Below are 21,524 nucleotides of genomic sequence, written 5' to 3' on the forward strand. Positions count from 1 at the left end.
TTAAATTATCCAGACCGAAGTGGACATATATCCTTAAATAATTATATCCACTTAACTTAACCATTAAATTTTTCTAAAAAAAAAAACTTAACCATTAAGTTTATATATACAAATACACTTTTAACACTTAAATCTATATATTATGTCGGAAATTCCAAATTTCGACATTTTGATTTCGAAGTCTTGTCTGAAATTCTTAATTTTTTCGTTTAGAGATGCATATTGATATTTTTATTTCTTCTACTTTGATCCATATCTTTGCCAAATATTCACCTACACGCGTATTTGGTCTTACATGAATGTTTATTCATTCATCATAAAATTACAAGGTATTACAGTTTTGGCTTTGTCTATTATAAAAAAAAAAACATAGCCAGATGAGCCAAAACGACGTCTGTTTGACTCACTACAAAAAAGTTATAACCTAAATTATTCCTTAGAAATTCAAATTTAATTTAGGTTACTTCAGCACAGCGCCGCCACCGCGATGGGGCGGGTGTGGTGGGGGAAATGCCCCCCCCCCCCCCCCTTCTATTCTCTGGCCGATTGGGGCGGCCGCCGCAGGTCGCCCCTGTGTGGCTCTGCCCCTACCTTTATACTTTCTCTTTTCATATTACGATACGATGATCACTATGAATACAAGGCAGCATATTTTGGGGTCGTTTTGGCACATTTTATTGCAAGTATGGTTTTTCTTAATTAGTATCCTCGTCATGATTTTATATCACATATACTTTGTGCCGACTCTCTTCGCCGGTGGAGATGGGCTAGAGAACGTCACAAGGATTATATTCGAGGGGCTGCTGATATTATCATTTTCATCTTGAATTGTGATATAGCGATATTTCATGATTTTTCATACATTTACTTAGTTGGGTTCTCGTTGACAGTTCTAGTTTTTTCACGCCTCTAGATATCTCAGGTTGTCGACGATGTGGGCACGTTTAGTTTTTTATTCCAGGCGACTGATTATGCCTCCCTACATTTAGCATCGGCTCTACCTCTCGTTCGGATCGGAGTTCCTTGCATCATGTTTTTCTTAGGAGGTCTAGGATGGTGGTTAGGAAGTGATATGCCGAGTGACGAGGAAGACCGCAAAGTTTAGTTTTATTTTTTTAAAATGACGATAATAGGTGTTTTATAAATGTTTCAGTAGATGGTTTTATTAATGATATTAAGTCCACTTTCTGATCTCGTTTGTTTTGCTTATAAGCAGTTGAACTTTGTTCAATTAGATTTACCGACCAACGCGTTACCTTTTTTCATGGTATTTTTATTCAATTAGAAAATGAAAATCTCATTATATAAAGATAAATCACAATAATAATAATAATAATAATAATAATAATAATAATATAAACCCTAGAGGAGAGAGAGCATAGAATTTAAAACATAGTTTTTTTATAACTGGGGTTTAAAACATAGTTAATCAATAAATGTATGACTAAATTGATTAAGTATAAAATTGAAATATATGCTAATTAACCATCGTTCGTTCACAAGCTGGGAAGGGAAACAATGGGGCGAGATGGGAACGGAGATGCCATTCCCATCACCGCTTTAATGGGGAATCTCCATCCCCGTCCCAATTTAATTGATAAGGATGAATCCATATTCATAGGTATCCCCAATCCCGTTTAATTTTTGAAATATGACGGGTTTTTTTATTTTATTTTTGGCTTTTATGTTAAAAATTAAAGTGTATTGTTTATATTTGGTGTCATTAAAAATTACCCTAAGTCATTACTTAAAAAAAACTATATTTTTAATTGTAGAAAATATTTTTATTTTTCATTTTAAGCACAAAAAGAAATTTTTAATTCTTTAAATTTTAAAAAGTTATAACTAAATACTTATTATATAATTATAAATGATATTATATTTTTGCTGTAAAATTATATTAATATAAATTATATATGAAAATAAAAATAAAAATACATGTATTGTATATTGAGTCCTCATGGGGACGGGGATGGGAATCTCCATAGGGTAGGGACTATGCTCGCTGTCCCCTCCCTGTTCCCGTGAATGAGGAAAAAACTTCCCTTATTTCCGTATTCATGGGAGTAATTAACGGGAATTTTCCGCTTATTAGGGGGCGGATTCCCGTGGGGATCGGAGAATCTCCTCCATTGCTATCCCTAGATGGGCCTTATCACGTCGTTTATTATTTTTAGTTTCAACAATCAAGTGTCTCTCTCAATAATTTTGATCCAAACAAATCCCACATTTCTTTTTCAATATGTTTTTCAATTTCATTGTACTACTTATATATCTCAACGGACAGATTCCTCATTTTCTAATCATTTATTTATATCAATAGTTCTATTTCTAAATATCAATAGTTAGCTATTTTTTTAAGCCAAATTTTTGACTGTATTTTTAATTTTAGTACGTTTATAAAAGTGGATAGATACGACTAGGTATATATAAATGGTAAAAATTTACGGGGCATTTTCGATAACCATCATGAAAGGGTGTATATTTTTTTTATCATAATATTAGCGAACATATGCACATCAATGTCTTAAAAATGGTACATTTTTTTCTTTATTTTTACTCCATTGTTACATATGTGACTATGAATATTAACTTTATAGTTTGATGATTCAGTCGATTCTTTTACTGTTTTCCTTTTTCTATGCTCCTTGCGTTAAATATGGTAGCTAATAGTTGTGCTACCATTAAAAATTTATATTATTGGCGACAATAATAATTACAAGATATGGATCTACTACAATAACTGCATTTTAAATTTGCTTATTGCTTACAGATGGGTCTGCAAATTCCTTATTAAGCATGCACAATCATTTTATGCATTCTAATTTTTAAATATAATGTGTTATGATTGTATGTTCTTCAAAAAATAATCTTAATGTTGGATGATAATGTAAAATTTATGATATCAGACATAGAAAAAAATACATTTGCAAGATCTCTTTTTACATTTAGGGACGAAAACTAAAATTTGATCTGTCAGTTATTATACATATAAATTATGAATTAGAATTTTTTAAAAATTTGATCTAATATTTTAAATTATATAATAATTTATAAAAAATTATAAAATTTAATATATGTGAAGAAACTGAATAATTTAATTTTACATATGTTATAGAAATGGTAGATTTTTTAAAAAGATTTTACTATAATTTAATTGCATTAAATTGATATATTTGATTTAAAATTGCATCTTAATTTTACATTACATATATTTAAGATAATATTACATAAGTGAAAATTAAAACAATCATATTTAAATTTTTATTCTTTTATTAATAATTATGTTATAAAATATGAAAGTTTCTATATTTATTTAGGTAATAATAAATGAAATTTATAGAATTTAAGAGTTGTATTGTTATGAAATTTGAAGATTTTTTGTTGATGCTTATAGGTCATGAAATTTTAAGAGTTTTAATATATATTATTCATATTTATAAATTATGAAATAATATTTTTAAAACTTAATTAATTTTAAATCAATGAAATTATTCATAAAAAATTATTAAATTAAAGTTTAAACTAATAAAATTTAAAAATTAACTGGTCATAAAAATTAGAAGATTTTCAATATATTAATAATGTTTATAAGTTATTGTATATGTCGAGTTATTTAAAATTTAATCGATCAATTTATATAATAATTAATTATGTAATTTAATTTAAGCAAAATGTCCCAAAAATTATTAACCTTTAATTATATTTTTAATAGCACCCCAATACTGTAAAATCGCCAAATTTACTCTAATTCGCATTTTCGACTTTCAATTATAGTATGTGGATTGTTGTGTGACACATTATTGATAATATAAATATCTATTCCTAAATAATTTTAAATAATATTAAATTAAAATAATTTATCAATAAAGTAATTAAATTAAAATAATTTATCGATAAAGTAATTAAATTAAAATAATTTATACATAAAATAACAAAATTTATAAATTATTTTAGAGATGTTCGCGATAAAAAGCTCAAAAATCAAGGACTGCGGGTGAAAATAAGCCGAAACGAAAGCAGGCTTAGGGATGGCAATGGGGAGGGGATTCCCTGATCCCCATGGGGACCCGCCCCTAATGGGGCGGGGAATCCCCACCAATTGTCCCCATGGGTACGGGGATGGGTGAAGATTATTCTCCATCCACGAGGATGGGGAGCGGACGGGGAGTGTAGCCCCCACCCCATAGGGATCCCCATCCCCGTCCCCATGGGGACCCGATTTAGTTTTATATACTTTTTAATATATTAGCCATAATTTTTAATAATTTTATTTAATTATCAGAATATTAAGTAATGATTTTTAACGATTTTTTATTTTATTTTAATTATATTATTTTTAAATTTAAAATTGTTGAATATTTTAGACGATTAATTAATTTTTGGATAATTTAATTTATAATTTTTTATTATTATTAGTATTGAACAGCTCATATTTTTTTCTTAAATGTTTCATAAAAATAATAAAAATATTTAAATATTTATATTAGAATTAGACGGGGATGTGGGAATCCCCATGGGGATGGAAAATCCACGGGTATGGGGATGGGGATGAATTAAACCCCATCAAATAAATGGGGACGGGGATGGGGATAGCTTTCCCACCCCCACCCCGCCCCATTGCCATCCCTAAGCAGGCTTCTTTACATGGCCGCTTCCATCGCCAATTACCCATAGCTTCCACTTCAAATTGTGAAAACTTTGTAAATCAATTTTGTAAATTATTATGTTTTTATGCACTAGTAGACTTGTCTTTTTAGAGGAAAATTATGACTTACATTCTTTCAAATGTAAACATAATTAGCAAATAGATTAAAATATTCTTAGGTTTTGAGGATTATTAATTTTCGGGGTCACTCTATTTTGAAAAACGATGTATAAAATAGTTATTGAACTTTAAAACGTAATAAAATGGTCACTCTACTCAATAAATCGTAAAAAAATGATTTTCCAGGTCATTTATATTCCATGTGAGAGAAAAATTTTATTTGCACCCAACTTCACACGCCGCATCATCGAAAAAACACTCAATTCATCCCTTAGCTTTGTACAGAATTTTCATAATAAAAATATTTTTTTACATTTTGACCATCTCCTACCATCTCAATATTACTTTTTAGTGAAAAATAGATCAATTTAATATTTATGGATAAAATATAAAATGAAAAAGGTGTAAATTTGGATAAAATTGGCAATTTTACAATATCGGGATGAAATAAAAAAAATGAGCTAAAAAGTCGAGGTTTTTTTGGGATATTAGGCCTTTAATTAAAAAAATTAAACACATTATCATAAAAAAATAAACACTTAGATAATACAAATATTAAAAATTGGAATAATTACTATTATCTCCGGGATGTTTCGTCTGCAATATTACTTTCACCATTAATTTTAAAAAATATTTGTTTTTCCCCTAAGCTAACTAAAACTCTTAATAAATGAGAATTTTATTTAAAGAAAAATTAAATGTAAGAGGAGAAATGGTATTTATCTTAAAACTTATGAAAAAAGAAATATTTCAGACGAAACCTTATGAGATTATTAGTTATCATCTCTTAAAAAATTATGGTAATGCAGTTTTATACTCCCTCCGTCCCATTTTATTTGCCCACTTTCTAATTTCATACATATTAAGAGAACTTTAATTACTAACAATTTTTCCTTTTGTACCCTTTTTGATTCTTGAGTTAATTTAGAATTACTATATTAGAAAAGAAGAATAGTCAATACAATAATAATAATAATAACATTAAATGCCAATATTCTATAAATTATATTCATTTATATTAAGGGTAAAAGAGGAAAATATGTGTATATAATATAAATGTGACAATCATTTTGGGACATCTAAATATAGAATAGTGGACAAATAAACTGGGACGGAGGGAGTATAATTTATTGAATTTTTTTAATTTTTTATTATAAAAAAATTAAGGTAACAGATTCGGATTCTTCAGGCCCGTTATTTTCTTATCCGAACTAGAAGATCCCCAAGTAAAGAAGGAAACACAGTCAAACCAACTTAGACTAATGACTCCTCATAGTAATTAATTCGTATCTAAATCACAATCTCAAAAGGAAATCAAATTAAAGTGCTATAAATACATTAACCACGTAATCAATTTTTTTTCACTCATACAGATATCAAATCAAATTCTTTCGTCTTTGTTTTTCTTTCTTGACTCGCAAGAAACAGTTCAACATGGTAGCCATGAAAGAGCAGCAATATTTGAAGATAAGGAACGTTCTGAAAGAACAATTCAGAAAGAAGAGGAACTCTTCTTCTAATGATCCCAAGCAATATTTGGGAGTAAGGAATGTTCTCAAAGAAGATATCAGAACGAAGACGAACCCTTCTTCTAAAGATTCCAAGGCGAAAATCGTTTGCGACAAGAAGCAAATGATTAGAGAATCAAGAGATTATGCTTTTCTATTTCCTGATTACGAACCTGTTTTTCCTGTCGTCACTGCGGTCGTGCCGAAAAAAGCTACGGAAGTTCCTTGTACTGGTCCTGTTACTAAAGCAAATTTCAAATTGGTGGCTTCAAACTTGCCGAAAAGCTTGCCTGTGAAGAAACCTGATGAGAAATATAAGACTCAGATTCCAAAATTGAAGAAAAATGCAGTACAAGAATCTAAACTCATACGAAAACCGGTTAAAGTTGTTCTTAAAAGTAAAACCCTAGGAGTGAAGCAGACAAATTCATCTGCATTGCAATTGAAGGAAAGGGCTGCTTCTAGAGAGGTATGTCCTGATCAGGAGGCTGAAAAAGCTATGAGCATGATAAGGAAAATGTTTAATACGAAAAGATTTATGGGTCGAGATGATTCTGATTCGGTCGAGGAATCCAACTTCAAGGACATTGAGAAGGAAGATAGAAGAAGTACAAAGCTTGCAAGGAAGGAGGATCAAGAACAACTTCGTCTGATACAAGAAGAAGAGCGGCTCGAACGATCCAGAAAGAAACAGAAGAAAGTTTAGATCTTTATGCATATGGTAGTTTATATACTCAATCATGTAATTGTTGATTTTTCTTTAGAGATTTTCATAGAATTATGTTTAGTACAATGAAAAGTATTTGATTGCTATGGTTTTGATCTAAACATCAGTATTTTTTGTGATTTTTAATGTTTAAAGTTTCACTTGTTCATTCTGCTAATTCTTGATCTGATTATAACAGTAGTCTTCACTCCTCATTTTCTTGTTAGTATGAAAATCCGTTACTTGTTCTCCAAATTCCAGATCTTTTGGACAAATCTGCATTGGATCATAAGAACTGCTGGCTTGATCTATTTGATCCAGTTGCTTCTTCTTATCTTTTGCATAGACTGGATTAAACCCGCAATTTTTCACTCTGAAGCTGTTTGAACCAGGCAGTAATACCTTATACTCGTCCTGAGTGTACGATTTGAACTCGAATCTGGCAGTGCAAGAGTTCTTCTTGAGCATCTCGTACCTTTCGTCTTCAAAAATATCAATACAGCTCGTGTTCCAAATGAAAACATGATCCGACTCAAACTTGAACTCGTTCCCCCATTCTCCTATCTCCTTGGAGGTGAATGCAAGTTTGCCACCATATTCATCTTCAATGTCACAATTGCATTGAAAAGTGAAACCATCTTGATACTGATGATTCTCCAGTTCTATTACAGCACAAAATGTGAACCCCACTATTCTGTTGTCATACCAATTTGGAGGCAACAGAGTGGTTATTGAATCCCCTGTCGTTTGATAACAGAACCATTGAGGAATTTCAATTCCTGGGAAACAAACAACCGGCGAAACCAGAATTTCTTCATCACTCTGTAAAATCAGAGAAGATTAATGAGTTAGAATTTCAATCCATAAAGAGTTGGTGTTTCTGAGTATAATAAGAGATGCTTACAGTGAAAAGTTCAAGTAATGCAGTTGCTAAATGGTTGATTTTGAGCTGTACATTTTCGACGATGTAGTTACGCGCATTTTTCTCCAAGCTCACACAATTAGCAAATGTGAATCCATATTTGTCATCAGGAGAATGTTCTTGTGATTCTTGAAATTGAATGAATGGATTCGAAACTGTCTTCAGAGATATACAATTAAGTGCTACTATAATTCTTATACGTTGAGGAAGCTCCGGTAAGGCCTTGAGTCTCTTGCAGTAGGAGACATCAATGACTTCCAACCTATGTTGCACAGAAACAGAAATATTAAAACACAAAACAACGAGACAATACTTTTTACTAGAAATGAAAATGAAACGCTAAAACATAGGACTCGACAAGTTCGCGTGGAATACCATGAAAGATGTTTAATACTTGCAGGTATTCTGATGAAATTGTTTCCCTTCAGAAGTAGAACCTGCAAATATGATAGCTCGCCTAGGCTTCGTGGCAGTTTCACTATTCCTGTGTAGCTCAGGACGAGATCTCTTAACGAGCCAAAACCAGATAAAGAGGGCAATTTGCTGAGTTTTGTGCAGTGATTAAGATAAAGATCTTGCAGGAGTTTCAGATTACTAATGCTGCTTGGAATACTCCTAAGTTTTCTGATACCGCAAACATAAAGCTTTTCGAGGCATTTCAGCTCACCAATGCTGCTTGGAAGACTCTTCAGATTAGGACATTGACTCAAATTCAATTCAATAAGAGAAGAGAGACCTCCAATTGATTCAGGTAATTCTGTTATTTCTGTAACTGCCAGATTCAACTTAACAAGCGAAGTTAGGCATCCAATTGATGGAGGCAGTGCTGTTAATGAACTTTTCTCAAGATTTAGTTCAACAAGAGAAGAGAGTTCTCCGAACGACGAGGGCAGCTCTTCAATACCTGAAACTGCCAAATTCAGTTTCACCAGTGAAGAAAGACGCCCAATTGATGCTGGCAGTTCATTTATTGGACACTCTTTGAGATTCAACTCAATAAGTGAAGACAGATTTCCAATTGTTGAAGGCAATTTTGTTATATTTGTTTCTTTCAGGTTCAATTTGACAAGGGAACTGAGTGACCCTAGTGAAGATGGCAATTCTTCTATTGCAGTGTGTCCTACATTCAAGTACTTGATATTCTTCCCCACAATGTCTGGAAAATATTCGAGATTCGAGCACCAAGAGAGATCGAGATTATCCAGAGAATTCAAATGAATCATGCTTGGAAGAGTCTTAAGATCTTCACAATGATCAGTAGATAAGAATGTAAGCTTGTCAAGCAATGGAATAGAGGTGGGCCACTCTTCCAATCCTGTCCCATCTAAACGCAGTTCTTCTATATCCTCTGAAACTTCAGGAAACTTCTTCAGACTTGAGCAGGTTGAAAGATTAAGGGTCCTAAGAGATTTTAAATTACTCAGGCTTGGAAGACTCTGCAGCATTTTGCAATTAGATAGACTCAGATAAATAAGCCTGTTGAGGCATTGAATCGAAGATGAAACCTCAACCAAACTTGTGCAGTTATCAAGAATTATCTTTTCCAGGTTCAAAGCTGAAGAAAGATCTGGAAGACTTGTCAGGTATTCCGAGTTGTGAAGATCAAGCAGCTTTAACTTCTGAAGATTCTGTGACAAAAGTGAAATAGACATAAGTAATTCAACATGTTTCCAATTTCTCAGGGAGAAAATAGAGCATACCTTGAGTCCATTCCAGAGTTCTTTAACTTGACTAAACGGCATGTTAAGTTCGACGAGATTCTCCATCAAAAAATTAGATGGCAATGATTTCCAAGGATATCCGTGCCAATGGAGAAAACATAGCTTATTAGGAAGAGATTTAAGACCATCACATGAGTCTGCAGTCGGTTGCGATATAAAGCCAGTAGGATTTTTCCATGACAAGTAGCTGTTATGATAGAATTTGAGCAACCTCAAATTGTACATTCTTGAAAAGGCTATAGGACTTAGGTTTATTTTTTCAATTTCGGAAATGTCCAAGAATATGCCTTCAGTAGCAATGGTCCCCTAACAGTAGAGAGAATAAAAAAGGTTAAATGATCATGATCAAGAGAATATTAAATCCTATGATTCTGCATTTCGTTTCCGTTAATGAAAAAGTTTCTGAAACTCTGGAACTTTATATTTTGAAGCTATTCTATTCCAGAGTTTCCGTTTCCGTGCAAGATAGACTTACAGTAAGTATAGTTTTTACCTTATTCTCTGTCAAGACATGATGGATACTTTCAGCTGTCCACAATCTGGAATTTTTGCCAGGATTTTCACCAGATTCTTGCCGAACAATATCACGACCCATTTCTTGAAACAAATCATGCATATCCAACTTGTTATCGACTATAGCTATCAGACTCTTATCGACAAGCCGACTTATTCCTGTGCTTGGAAAAAAATCACAAGCATTAAGAATACTTGTAACAGAATCCACATCAGATCCTTTAAAGAAACAAGCTATGTCAAGAAATATATCCTTATCAACCCAATCCAGTTCATCATAACTTATTCTCAAAACTTGCTGAATTTCCAAATTAGAAGATTCTTCTAGTTTCTCTAATGTTCTTGTCCATTCTTCTGATTGCTTGTTAGACAAGAAAGAACCCAAAACATTGAGAGCTAAAGGAACACCTTTAGTAGAATTCACAACTCTTTTTGACAACTCTATATAATCTTCAGTAGGATGATTTTTTCTGAAAACTTTGAGGCTAAAAAGCTGAAGAGCTTCATAGTAATTTAGTCCTTGAACTTCGTAAATTTCGTCGGCTGTATTGACAAGAACTTGTTTATCTCTGCTTGTTATAATTACTCTACTCCCTGAACCAAACCAATTATGATTCTCAGATAAAATTGGCAGTTGTTCTTCACTACTAACATCATCAAGAACAATGAGAACTCTTTTTCGTCGCAGTCGATTCAAAATGAATCTTGGCAGTACACTATGCATTCCTAATTGTAAATTCTCATCTTCTAAAATGTTTGAAATAATTTCATTTCGTAAGCGAACAACAGTACGTTTCTCTGATTGTTCTCTGACATTTGCAACAAAATAAGCAGCATCAAAGTCATTTGAGATTTGATTAAACAAAAATCTGGCAGTGGTAGTCTTACCAATACCACCCATACCCCAAATTCCTAAAAACAGAACATTGGTGGACTTCAAATCTAGTAACGATTGAATTTGATGAACGCGATAATCAATTCCGACTAGTCCATTAGAATTAATTGAGGATTTTTGATTCCATTTCTTCAAAATGGCGTTAGAGACATCCTCAGTTAGCTTGTGATCATCAGGCCTAGAAAATATGATGCAGATTATTAAGTACTTGAAATGATAGAAAAGTCTGAAAACAAATTAACTTGTTTATAAGGAAAATTTTCGAGTCTTATGTTTTAGCATTTCGTTTCCTTTTCTAGAAAGACTTCTATAACTCCAAACTCTACAAATTAAGAGGCAAGAAAGGTTTATTTTACCAATCCAACTTAACACAACATATCAAAAGAGTCTAAGTTCGCAATTTTAGATAAAAAAACTTAATCTTACTCAAAATTAACAAGTTGTGTGTATTTTATCCAAACCGTGAATTTAAACTCTTTTGATCTTTTACGTTTTGGGCGAAATAAACCTTTATTGAATTATCATTTCCAAGCATATCTTTTAGAATTAGAATTACTAGCACAAATGAATTACCAGTCTCTAGAATTCCAGCCCTCAAAGGCCAATCTAGTGAGTGCTTCTCTCCATTTCGGTACCTTGTCCAACACGGAACAATCATTTTCATACTCAGCAAATGCTTCTGCAATGAAACCAGTTTGATCTTTGACCTGTAATGGATCCACATTAAAGAAAATTGGAAAAACAGATTGACCCTTTAATTCCTTACATTCGATGATCTTCACAAGCTCATCCAAACACCAGCTTGAAGAAACGTAATTCTCTGATATGATAACAACTGCAAATGTTGAACATTCAATGGCTGTCAAAAACTCGGATGGAATTGATTTCGCTATGTCAGATTTTCGATTATCTTTGAAGCAGATGAGTCCTTTGCGTTCCAGATCTTTGAAGAGACGTGTTGCGAAAGATTTACGGGTTTCTTCTTTCGTGAAGCTCAAGAAAACATGGTAATGAACTGGAGAAGAAGGAAATGAATTTTCAACTGTAGAAGCCATGTGCAGGCGCAAGAAAAAAAATGGGGATTTGATCAGTGAGAAAAGGATTTGATTAATAGCAAGAAAACGTTGAAACTAAGGGTGTAGCTGAGCGACTGAGTCGAGCGAACTCGCGAACTTTTCAGAATTGACTTGAAAATGATTCGATTAATATCGAGTTAGAGCTACTCGAGTTATAATTATATATCGAGTTGAGTTTGAGCATTAAAATATTTGACTCGATACGTTTACAAACCAAATAGCTTTAGTTAATTTACTCTTTTTACCCGCTTTAAAGTTGAAATCCTAAATTAAAACTCGACTGAGTTCGAATAGAGTATTGGTTTTTAGAATTTAAAGTCGAATAGATTTCGAACTTATTCTGTTTCAACTCAACTCGACTTGATTACATCCCACTTGAAGCAATGGACCTAGTTTTTTCATATTTTTTTAAACTAATATATATGAGCTGGTAAATTCATCTCGAGACAGCAATGCTGTTTTTTATGTGCAATTTGGAATATAATAAAAAGATAGAATTTTATGCACTATAATCCATCACACAGCAAGAAAAAATCAAATCAGAGAAGCAGATTTTTTTAAGTGCTTGGATGGCTAGTGGACGATTCTGAAGGAGACTTGTCGAGTATTATTGACAAAAAGTCAAATCATGGAAAACTGCCATCTTTGTGTTCTGGGGCATTGTTACCCATGTACATGAAATATTCATAAATTTAATATTAAATGTTCAAAAATATAAAATTAGAGAAAAATAGATTAAAATGTTTTAAGTTTACTTACATCTTTGGCCATGTTTGGTTCATGGAATAGAATACCTTAAGAATAGAATGATTATTCCTTTGGAATAGAATACCTTGAAATAGAATGCTAATTCAATTCCTTGATTTGGTTCATGATGTAGAATAACTATTCTTATTCCTATTCCATGATTTGGTTCATCAAAAATAACATGTGGAATAAGTATGTCTATTTGTAAATGACGATAATATCCAAAACTAATATAATCATTAACACCATGTTTAGTTAAAGAGATTTTCCATTTTTTCAAGAACCAATTAAAATAAAATTAGTAAGTGTCAGCTATTTTTTTTCTAAAATTATTTGATTAAATAATATAATGAACTTTTAACATTAATTCGCAAATAATATCTTTCAATTATATTAATTTCAACATGATACTTGTACTTTTTACCTTTTTATTTTTAGATTATAAAACAAAAGATTAGAAAATGGAGATAAAATTGAAAATAAAAAATTGAAAATGTAAATTATTTTTAATAACTAAACAACCCCTAAATTTTTATATACTGGTTAAAATCAAAACTATTTGTGAGATAATAACACAATTTAAAAATCAAATTCATGGGACTTCTAATATCTTATCACCGCAGCATTAGGTAGTTTTGAAACAAAATCATACAACTTGCAATTAACATTTCTCGTTTTGCAACACTAACCATACGATAAAAATATTGAAAATAGAGCAACCTCACAATCAAAACATTAAAAATATCGGAAATGCTCCACCGATAACTTCATCAATTTTTGCCGGAACAATCACATACTGACTCACAAACAAAAAAAAACTCTCTATATAATGTTTCCTCAAAGTATAGGTTCAATGTAACTAAAATAATGGCAAGCATCGGAAACCTTCCATTGTTACGCTTGCACTGTTGGATTGCACATATCCCCTATTAAAAACAAAATCAGATCATATAGAAATAGAACATTTAAAAAAATTGCAATAACCAAACAATTATTCCGAGAGAAACTTACATATTTCCAATAAGAAGGGTTGATCAGCAAGAAATTCAATTAAAAGGAAGCATCCGCAAGAAATTCTTTCACCCATAGAAGTTTGTGCTCAACTGGAATACTGAAAAACACCAACATTTGGGTAGGATCCCTCGGAATTTTTCTTAAAGCAGCAAATTTCTCACTTAGCGTTAATCCTTCAATATCATTCAATACCCCAAACAATTGTTCGGCTTTTTCTTGAATAGTTAACTCGACTCCTAGGCTTTTGCTAATCTCCTTTCCAATCTCTTTCATTTCTTTACTCAACAAGATGGCTGCATTCATGATTGATTCGGCGGTGAATGATTCTGCAGAACTACCTTTCAATTTTTGTTTCTTTGATGAAGCATTGTCACTCCTACCATTACCTTCATTCGTTCCTATAACAGAAGCTTCACTAGTGCCATGTGCCTCACTTCCAACTTCATTATCACCTCCACCGGTCTCTCCTATAGCTTGAATCTCTTCAAGTATGTCTTCAACTCCTTGAGCATTTTTTCCCGTTGCACGATCCTTTCCATAAATCATTGAGAACTCCTCAAAATACCATAGACTCCTTGTCATAAAAGGTGCAGCTTTCGGATGACTCTGTAATAAAAAAAAATTCATCAGATTATAATCAGTAGCTATATATATATTATATATCTTCTACAAAATCAATTAAATTTTTGAGTTGTTTTCTAGCGTTCTCTTTAAAATGGAAAGGCATTAAACAAAAAACCAATAAAACGCAAATTGATATTACAAAATGAATAAAATGAATAAAACCAATACATACAGCCCAAACTCAACTCATTTTATCCTATATTACAAAATGATATATGCAAATTGTGGAAAATCTAAGCCCCTAAGCCATAATTAACAAGAGGATTATGTGTTTGGGGTATCTTCCACTAAGCAAAGTCCTCAAGTAATATAAGAGTAGCAGCACGTGATCTATGAAAAACAAGAAAAATTACAGTTTTTCACACTTGTATACAGTTAAGGCAGGCAAACAATGCAATAGCAATGCAAAAATGTAAAAAAACTACCTAAATTAATTCTAATTTACTGCAGCGTTTTTCCACACAATCAAATTCCAAGAAAAGCATTTCAATATAATCACTACAAGTTTAATTCAATACATATAAAATAGTTCTTCATTCCAACATAAGTAGGACCTGCAAACTAAAGTAGAGCTGAAAAAAAAATGAACAGAAAATATGAACATAAAGTAGAGATGAAACAGAAACCATATTTTATATAATAACAGATTATAAATAAGTAAAGTATCCAGAAGTTTTTGTGTAACATTAGTTCCAACCTATTCTTTCTAACTACAAAGAATTAACAAACTAAAGAAGCAAGCAACAATCTTAATTCCTTGAAGCTTTCCATGTATTAAACATTTCATTAGCCAACTCCATTCTCATTGTTGTCCAAGCCTCGGATGGTTCAATTGCAATAATTGGATCATCTTCTATGACATTATTATCACTTGTCTCATTAATTTCAGCCTCAAATGGATCAAATTCATGCTCCATCCTAATGAAATTATGAAGCAAGCAACAAGCAATGATGATCCGATTATGAGTTCTTGCTGGATAGTGAGATGCGCATCTAAGAATACCCCACCGCAGTTTAAGTACTCCAAAACAACGCTCAATAACATTACGAGCAGCCGAGTGTTTCATATTGTAGAATTCTTCCGCACTTCTTGCATAACGACCTTCACGCCACTCACTTAAATGATATCTTTGTCCCCTAAATGGTGCAAGAAATCCCTCACTATTTGCATATCCGGCATCAACTAAGTAGTAGCAACCTAAAACCAAATATTTTATATCAATCCAAAAATACTTGCATGCTATGTAATATATATAATTATTATATTCAATTTTATCAAAATCTTACCATGTGGTACTTTAAGTCCATTTCTCCTACTTATAGCATCTCGAAGTACTCTGCCATCAGCCGCTGATCCTTCCCAACCAGGAAGGACATAAGTAAATTGCATGTCTGATGTACATGCTCCTAAAACATTTGTGGCAATATCTCCTTTACGCGATCGATATCTATTTCTATCCACCGCTAGCACTTTAATTTTTATATATGTCCCATCCAAGGCTCCAAGACAATTCTTAAAATAAAAAAAATTATCTACATTAAAATTTATATAAATCTCTAAACACATAAGAATATATAAAATGAATAGTAGTATCTACCTTAAACCACTTCCATCGTTCATCGTCACAATTTTCAAGAACAGGCTTGGGTTTTTTAAATAAATGACCTTGCAAACGCATAGTGGCATCCAACACCTTGTGAAAACATCGACTTACAGTCTCTCCTGACCTTTGAAAGTTAGTGAGGATAGTTCTATTTTTTTGATGATGTGAAAGGATGTGCAAAAACAGCCCTACTTGCTCATCCACAAGCATAAATCTTGTTGGTTTCAAGCCTCCAATATTTTCTAACATCTCACATAATTTATAAAATGCTCTTCTATTCATCCTTAATTCACTAGTGCAAGTAGTGTCCTTATTATGAACAAGTCTTCTAATATATTCTCGTTTTAGATACGAACTTACTTCATAAGTAACTTTAGGTTTGATCCTATGACTAGACAAAGCTACACCTGCCATGGTTAAAAACCAATTTGCAATTACATTCATTTGCAGCCATACAGTTAAAATAGCAACAGTTTTCTTTCTCTTTTCTTTATTACGAAGCAAACTCAATCGAGACATTACTGCAAAAAAGAGCAGTAAATTAGAAAATTATTCATCACTACACATGCCTTCTCTTTGATAACAAAGAGTTCGTCAATTCACATTTACTAAAAGTCATATTAAACTTTAGTAGTAGCAAAAACATAAGATAATATGAATAATACAGAATGCAATGAAGTACAGTAGCAGAAGCATGTAATATTTTTTAATTATTCTTCATACATGCATACATACGTTCAGCATAAATGTGAGATACATTTCAAATTCAAAAAATTCTCATAATCAAACTACATTAGCTAATACCAACTTATATAACAAGGAATAGAAAATGATGTGAACTAATAATGAATTGCACTAAACTAAACAATATATGCACCCACCTCATTTAAGCAGGTACGAAGTAATAAACAAGTGTTTCTATTTTTTTGTACAATAAGTAAGAGAAGGGAATCAAACCGTAAGCAGAGAGTTCCTAAATTTCAATAGACAAATTTAATTGTTCTATACAAGTGTTATTCTAAATTGATAGTTTTAACTAATTACACTGCAAAGAGGTAATGCAAATCTCAGACTTGCCAGTCTTAAACATAAGAATAAACATTTTAAAATAATTTCTCTTAATTAGTTCCTGCAAACTATTGAATTGATCTAACCAATTTATAGCAATTTATTAGACAGATTAAAAACCAATTGCAATACCAACAAATCCCAAGAATGGTCATTAAGCTTTGATAAAACAAAAGGCAATACTTAACTGTAACTTGCGGCAAATTAATGCGAGGTAGATTAAGCCTAATGAACACACACATGTAATTTTCTACAAAGAGATATACTAGTAAGAAAAAGTTTCATAAAACCAAGCATTGGTGACCATTGATACTTCAATTCGCCCAAACTTTCTTATGAACAAATACCTTGAACATAACAGAGCAACAAAATCAATGACAGAACAACTGAAAACTAAAATATAAGTCATTAAACTAAGCTACCGATTTCATATCATAACAGAGCAATACCAAAATCATATCATACTACTGAATTTTATTAAAATTTACTTCTCTTAGACATATCATCAAACACTTAACATGCATATCCAGTAAATCCATAAAAACTTATTCAAATAATTATATACATAAATTAACAATGTAAAACTCAATTTTCAACATGATTATTGCTAACGTACACCAAACAAATTGAGTAGAACCCACTAATCGGAAAAATAATTAACAAACTAAATCATTGTAAACAGCCTCAACTTAGATCAAAAAAATTTGAAAAAATAAGACTAAATTATTTTTACCTTAACTCAGATCTACAACTTGATAAAAGCTTCAGTTTCTTTGTATGAACGAAGAAGATGAACCAGAGACCAGAGAAATTAACATGAATAACAGAGAACGATGACAAAAAAAACGAATAGAAACAGATCCTCTTTTTTCTTATCGGGATTTCAAGTTTTTTTCTGTCTATATTTTGAGGGTAAAATTGTAAATGACATATTTTTAGGTCTAAAGAATAGCAATTCTTTGATTTTTGGGGGGAATGAATATTCCACATAAACCATGGAATTGGTATTCCACAGAATATCTATTCCTCATTTAACTTTTGAACCAAAGCAAAGAATAGGGAATACATATTCTATTCCTAGTCTATTCCATTCCATTCCATGAACCAAACAGGGCCTTTGGTAGATTCGGCCTAATTATATATTAAAACATTTAAATTATTTTAATTTTCATATTTAATTGGTCGCATTCACACTTCTTTTATAGATCTACTTATAGATTTGAATCTCCTGTTAAACTCACTCTTATTTTAAAAGATCAATTTGTTTTAGTTTAGTAGAGTATCATTTGAATTTTGAATTTTAAAAGGAAAAATTTCATCAAATTCAAATTTCTATTTAATTTTTTCGTTAATTTTATACTGTCGAATAATCGAATTGAATCAGATAAATAGCAAAGCCCACCAAGCCCTATCCAAGTTCGGCCTATGAAAGATCTAAGGCTAAATACTAATAATATTCCATTTTATGAAAACGGGAGATATGGGCTGGACCCTAAAATCCATTTTTGTGGAGTCCATTTTTACCATAATATGGGCCGGGGCCATTTCTTATAATTTCCCCCGAAATGCGTCTGCTGAGCTCAAATAAAAATACAGCAAAAGAAAGGATATAGAAATTGAGCATATTTTATCTTCTTCTCCATCTTTTTTTATGTAATGCATGTGCCCCGACTTGGCATATTCTTCCTCCTGCTTCTATACTTTTTGACTCATTTGATATTTAAACCCAACATTTTTTTTATATAATCCAAATTCAAATTGGACCAAGTACATCCCATGTGATTCACCATTTTATGTTTTTCCCCCTTTTTTCCTTTTGCATTATAATGCATTCCTTTAAATTTTTGTAATAATTTAACTATTTTTTGTCTGTTTTAATTTTTTTTTTGTTTAATGTTTTGTTCCCCGTATAATTCATTAGTTTAAATTATTTTTATTTATTTTATTTTATTTTAATCATTATATTTTGATTTTTTTTATTTTATTTTAATGTCTGAATTGTAATTTTTTTCAGTAGAAACTTATCATTAAAAAAAATATCAAGTCAATTTTAATTCGTGTGTGTACATAAAATATAGATGTTTCTGATAAATATTTGAAATAATAAACATAAGTTTCAAAAATACAATTGACTTTTTCTAAAAAAACTCATTTGACCAATAAAATTGCAAAATACTTAAAAAATGAAAATACTTGTTAAGATATTATCCATAAATCGATTCTAAACCAACTGGCCATCACCGATCTAAACATTACACCCTAAAAATTAAACAATAAATTCAAAAATATAAACGACCTTAACCTAAGTAAATATTTTGTTCACCTAAATGTTTTAAACACTTCTTTGAAAAAAAAAGGAGCAAATTACGCTAAGATCCCTGAAATATATCATAATTAACAGTTTGATACCACTTGTTTCAAAAGTCTACTTAATAGTCCCTCAGTTTTAATTCTGTTAACTATTAAGTCCCTCCGTTAATTTCGACACTCATTTTCAAACGACTTGGTACCCCACTATTTCGTCCCTCACTTTAAATTTTATTAAACGATTTGCTCCCTCATTTTTAAACGATTTAGTACCCGAGTTTCAATACGTTAAACGATTTGGTCTCTCAAATTGACAAAAGGATCTCTCAGTTGACGAAATTAAAACCGAGTGACCATTAAATAGACTTTTAAAATAAGGGGTATCAGACTGTTAATTATAGTATATTTCAGAGGTCTCTGAATAATTTGCTCAAAAAAATAATATGTTTATTGCTTTTGACTAAACAAGTACACGTTGTCCCAAATAAAAAGTCAGCTAAATATAAGTGTAATTATTTTTATTTTTTTAAGTGTATGATGTAATTTCCTCTAAAATGTAAGATATAATTTAGTGTAAATGATAAAAAAAAATCAATTTTTCAACATATAATTAATTTAATTGAAAATCACTTGGAAAACCTTCTAATGTCATTAAAATTATAATTCTGTATCCAAATTTAAATTTAATCTAAAGACTATTGCTAGCTGAATTGAACATCAAACAATACTCTTAAAAAAATTCATTACTGATGCATTCTTTTGGTCATCATTGTCATTCCACGTGGCACGTGCATGCGGGGTGGAACTAGGGAGGGTTGAGGAGGGTCGGCTTGTTCGGGAAATAATAAAAAAACAGATTTTTAGGTATTTTTTAAGGGCGATTATAACCGTCCTTAAAAACCGCCCATAAATGTGTTAAGAGCGGTTTTTCTTTGTAATTGCCCATATAACTGCAAATTAATACAACTATATCGTTTTTACAGCCGTTTGATATTTTTAAATAGTACAACGTAAAAATTTCGACACTTCTTAGTTGGAGTCCTTGTTCTGCCGCTACGTGCACATTCTATAACCAAAAATCTAGTAACATGTATCACAAACTTTTGAATACACTCACACGAAAATTGTTGTATAAGCGGGTTATATACGAACATTTACGCGATTGATGACGTGTATTAATTATCACGTGACCGCATGATGTCTAATCCGATGTGGCAATGCCGAATGAACTATTGTACAGTTACTAGGAGGGCAATATGGGGAAGGAAGAAAAAAAGGCTATCGTTTAGATGAACGTTGTTTATATGAGGTGGTAGACACGTGTCATGCTCACAGCCCAAAATGATCTCGTCTAGCTGGCAACCTTGTACCGACACGACGGTGATTGTAATCAACGTGCGTTGACAGTGACTTTAGGCTCCAATTGTACGCGCTAGTACGTACCATAAACACGCTGTAGAAACAAAAACCATGGTTGAATAATACTCTTAAATTATGGTCACATTATTAAAACTATTCCATTTTTTCTAACACCTAAAAAAATAAAAATTATGTTACACACACACATATATATATATATAGAGAATTAATGTTATAAAAATACATTAATTTTATGCACGGTGTTGAGATGCCCATTGGTGTAATTTGCTGAGGTGGAAGTCATTTTAATCAATAAATGAGTGTCACCTCAACACCTTGTTCATTAGAGAAATTCTTATATAAACTCAGTCTACTACGTCATTCGTAGATTAAACCTGCCACATTATGACACGTCATTAAAATAGTGGCACTATCGTAATATTACTATTCGAAGGTGTAAAAAACATAATAAACAAAATTATGATAGTGTCACTATTTTAATGACGTGTCAAAATGTGATAGGCTAGTTCATGAATGACGTGATAGACTGAGTCTACTTAAAAATCTCTCGATATCATTATTCATTAGTCAATTTATATCCAAATTAACCTCGTTGTAATTTAAAAATACCTAAATATAACTGAATTTTTAAAACTCTTATTTCTAACTAGAATGATTTCATTAATCAAAAT

The 21,524-nt window shown here is 31.5% G+C and overlaps 2 protein-coding genes across 2 annotated transcripts; both read right to left on the reverse strand.

The window, feature by feature from the left end:
- Positions 1–7,019: 7,019 nt before the first annotated feature.
- Positions 7,020–12,366, reverse strand: LOC126672050 (disease resistance protein RPV1-like). The gene is made up of 6 exons (XM_050365942.2): positions 11,607–12,366; positions 10,119–11,211; positions 9,605–9,931; positions 8,280–9,532; positions 7,887–8,166; positions 7,020–7,804 (listed from the first exon to the last, which is right to left on the reverse strand). Exons 1-6 carry the CDS (start codon positions 12,086–12,088, stop codon positions 7,157–7,159), a joined length of 4,083 nt encoding a protein of 1,360 aa, XP_050221899.1. The 5' UTR covers positions 12,089–12,366; the 3' UTR covers positions 7,020–7,156.
- A 2,736-nt stretch (positions 12,367–15,102) lies between these two features.
- LOC126675560 (protein ALP1-like) lies at positions 15,103–18,246 on the reverse strand. Its single transcript, XM_050370215.2, has 4 exons — positions 17,900–18,246; positions 16,093–16,619; positions 15,782–16,007; positions 15,103–15,692 (listed from the first exon to the last, which is right to left on the reverse strand). Exons 2-4 carry the CDS (start codon positions 16,615–16,617, stop codon positions 15,244–15,246), a joined length of 1,200 nt encoding a protein of 399 aa, XP_050226172.1. The 5' UTR covers positions 16,618–16,619; positions 17,900–18,246; the 3' UTR covers positions 15,103–15,243.
- Between the last annotated feature and the right edge of the window lie 3,278 nt (positions 18,247–21,524).

Source organism: Mercurialis annua, linkage group LG3 (genome assembly GCF_937616625.2).
Source record: "Mercurialis annua linkage group LG3, ddMerAnnu1.2, whole genome shotgun sequence".
NCBI classification, from domain to species: Eukaryota; Viridiplantae; Streptophyta; class Magnoliopsida; order Malpighiales; family Euphorbiaceae; genus Mercurialis; species Mercurialis annua.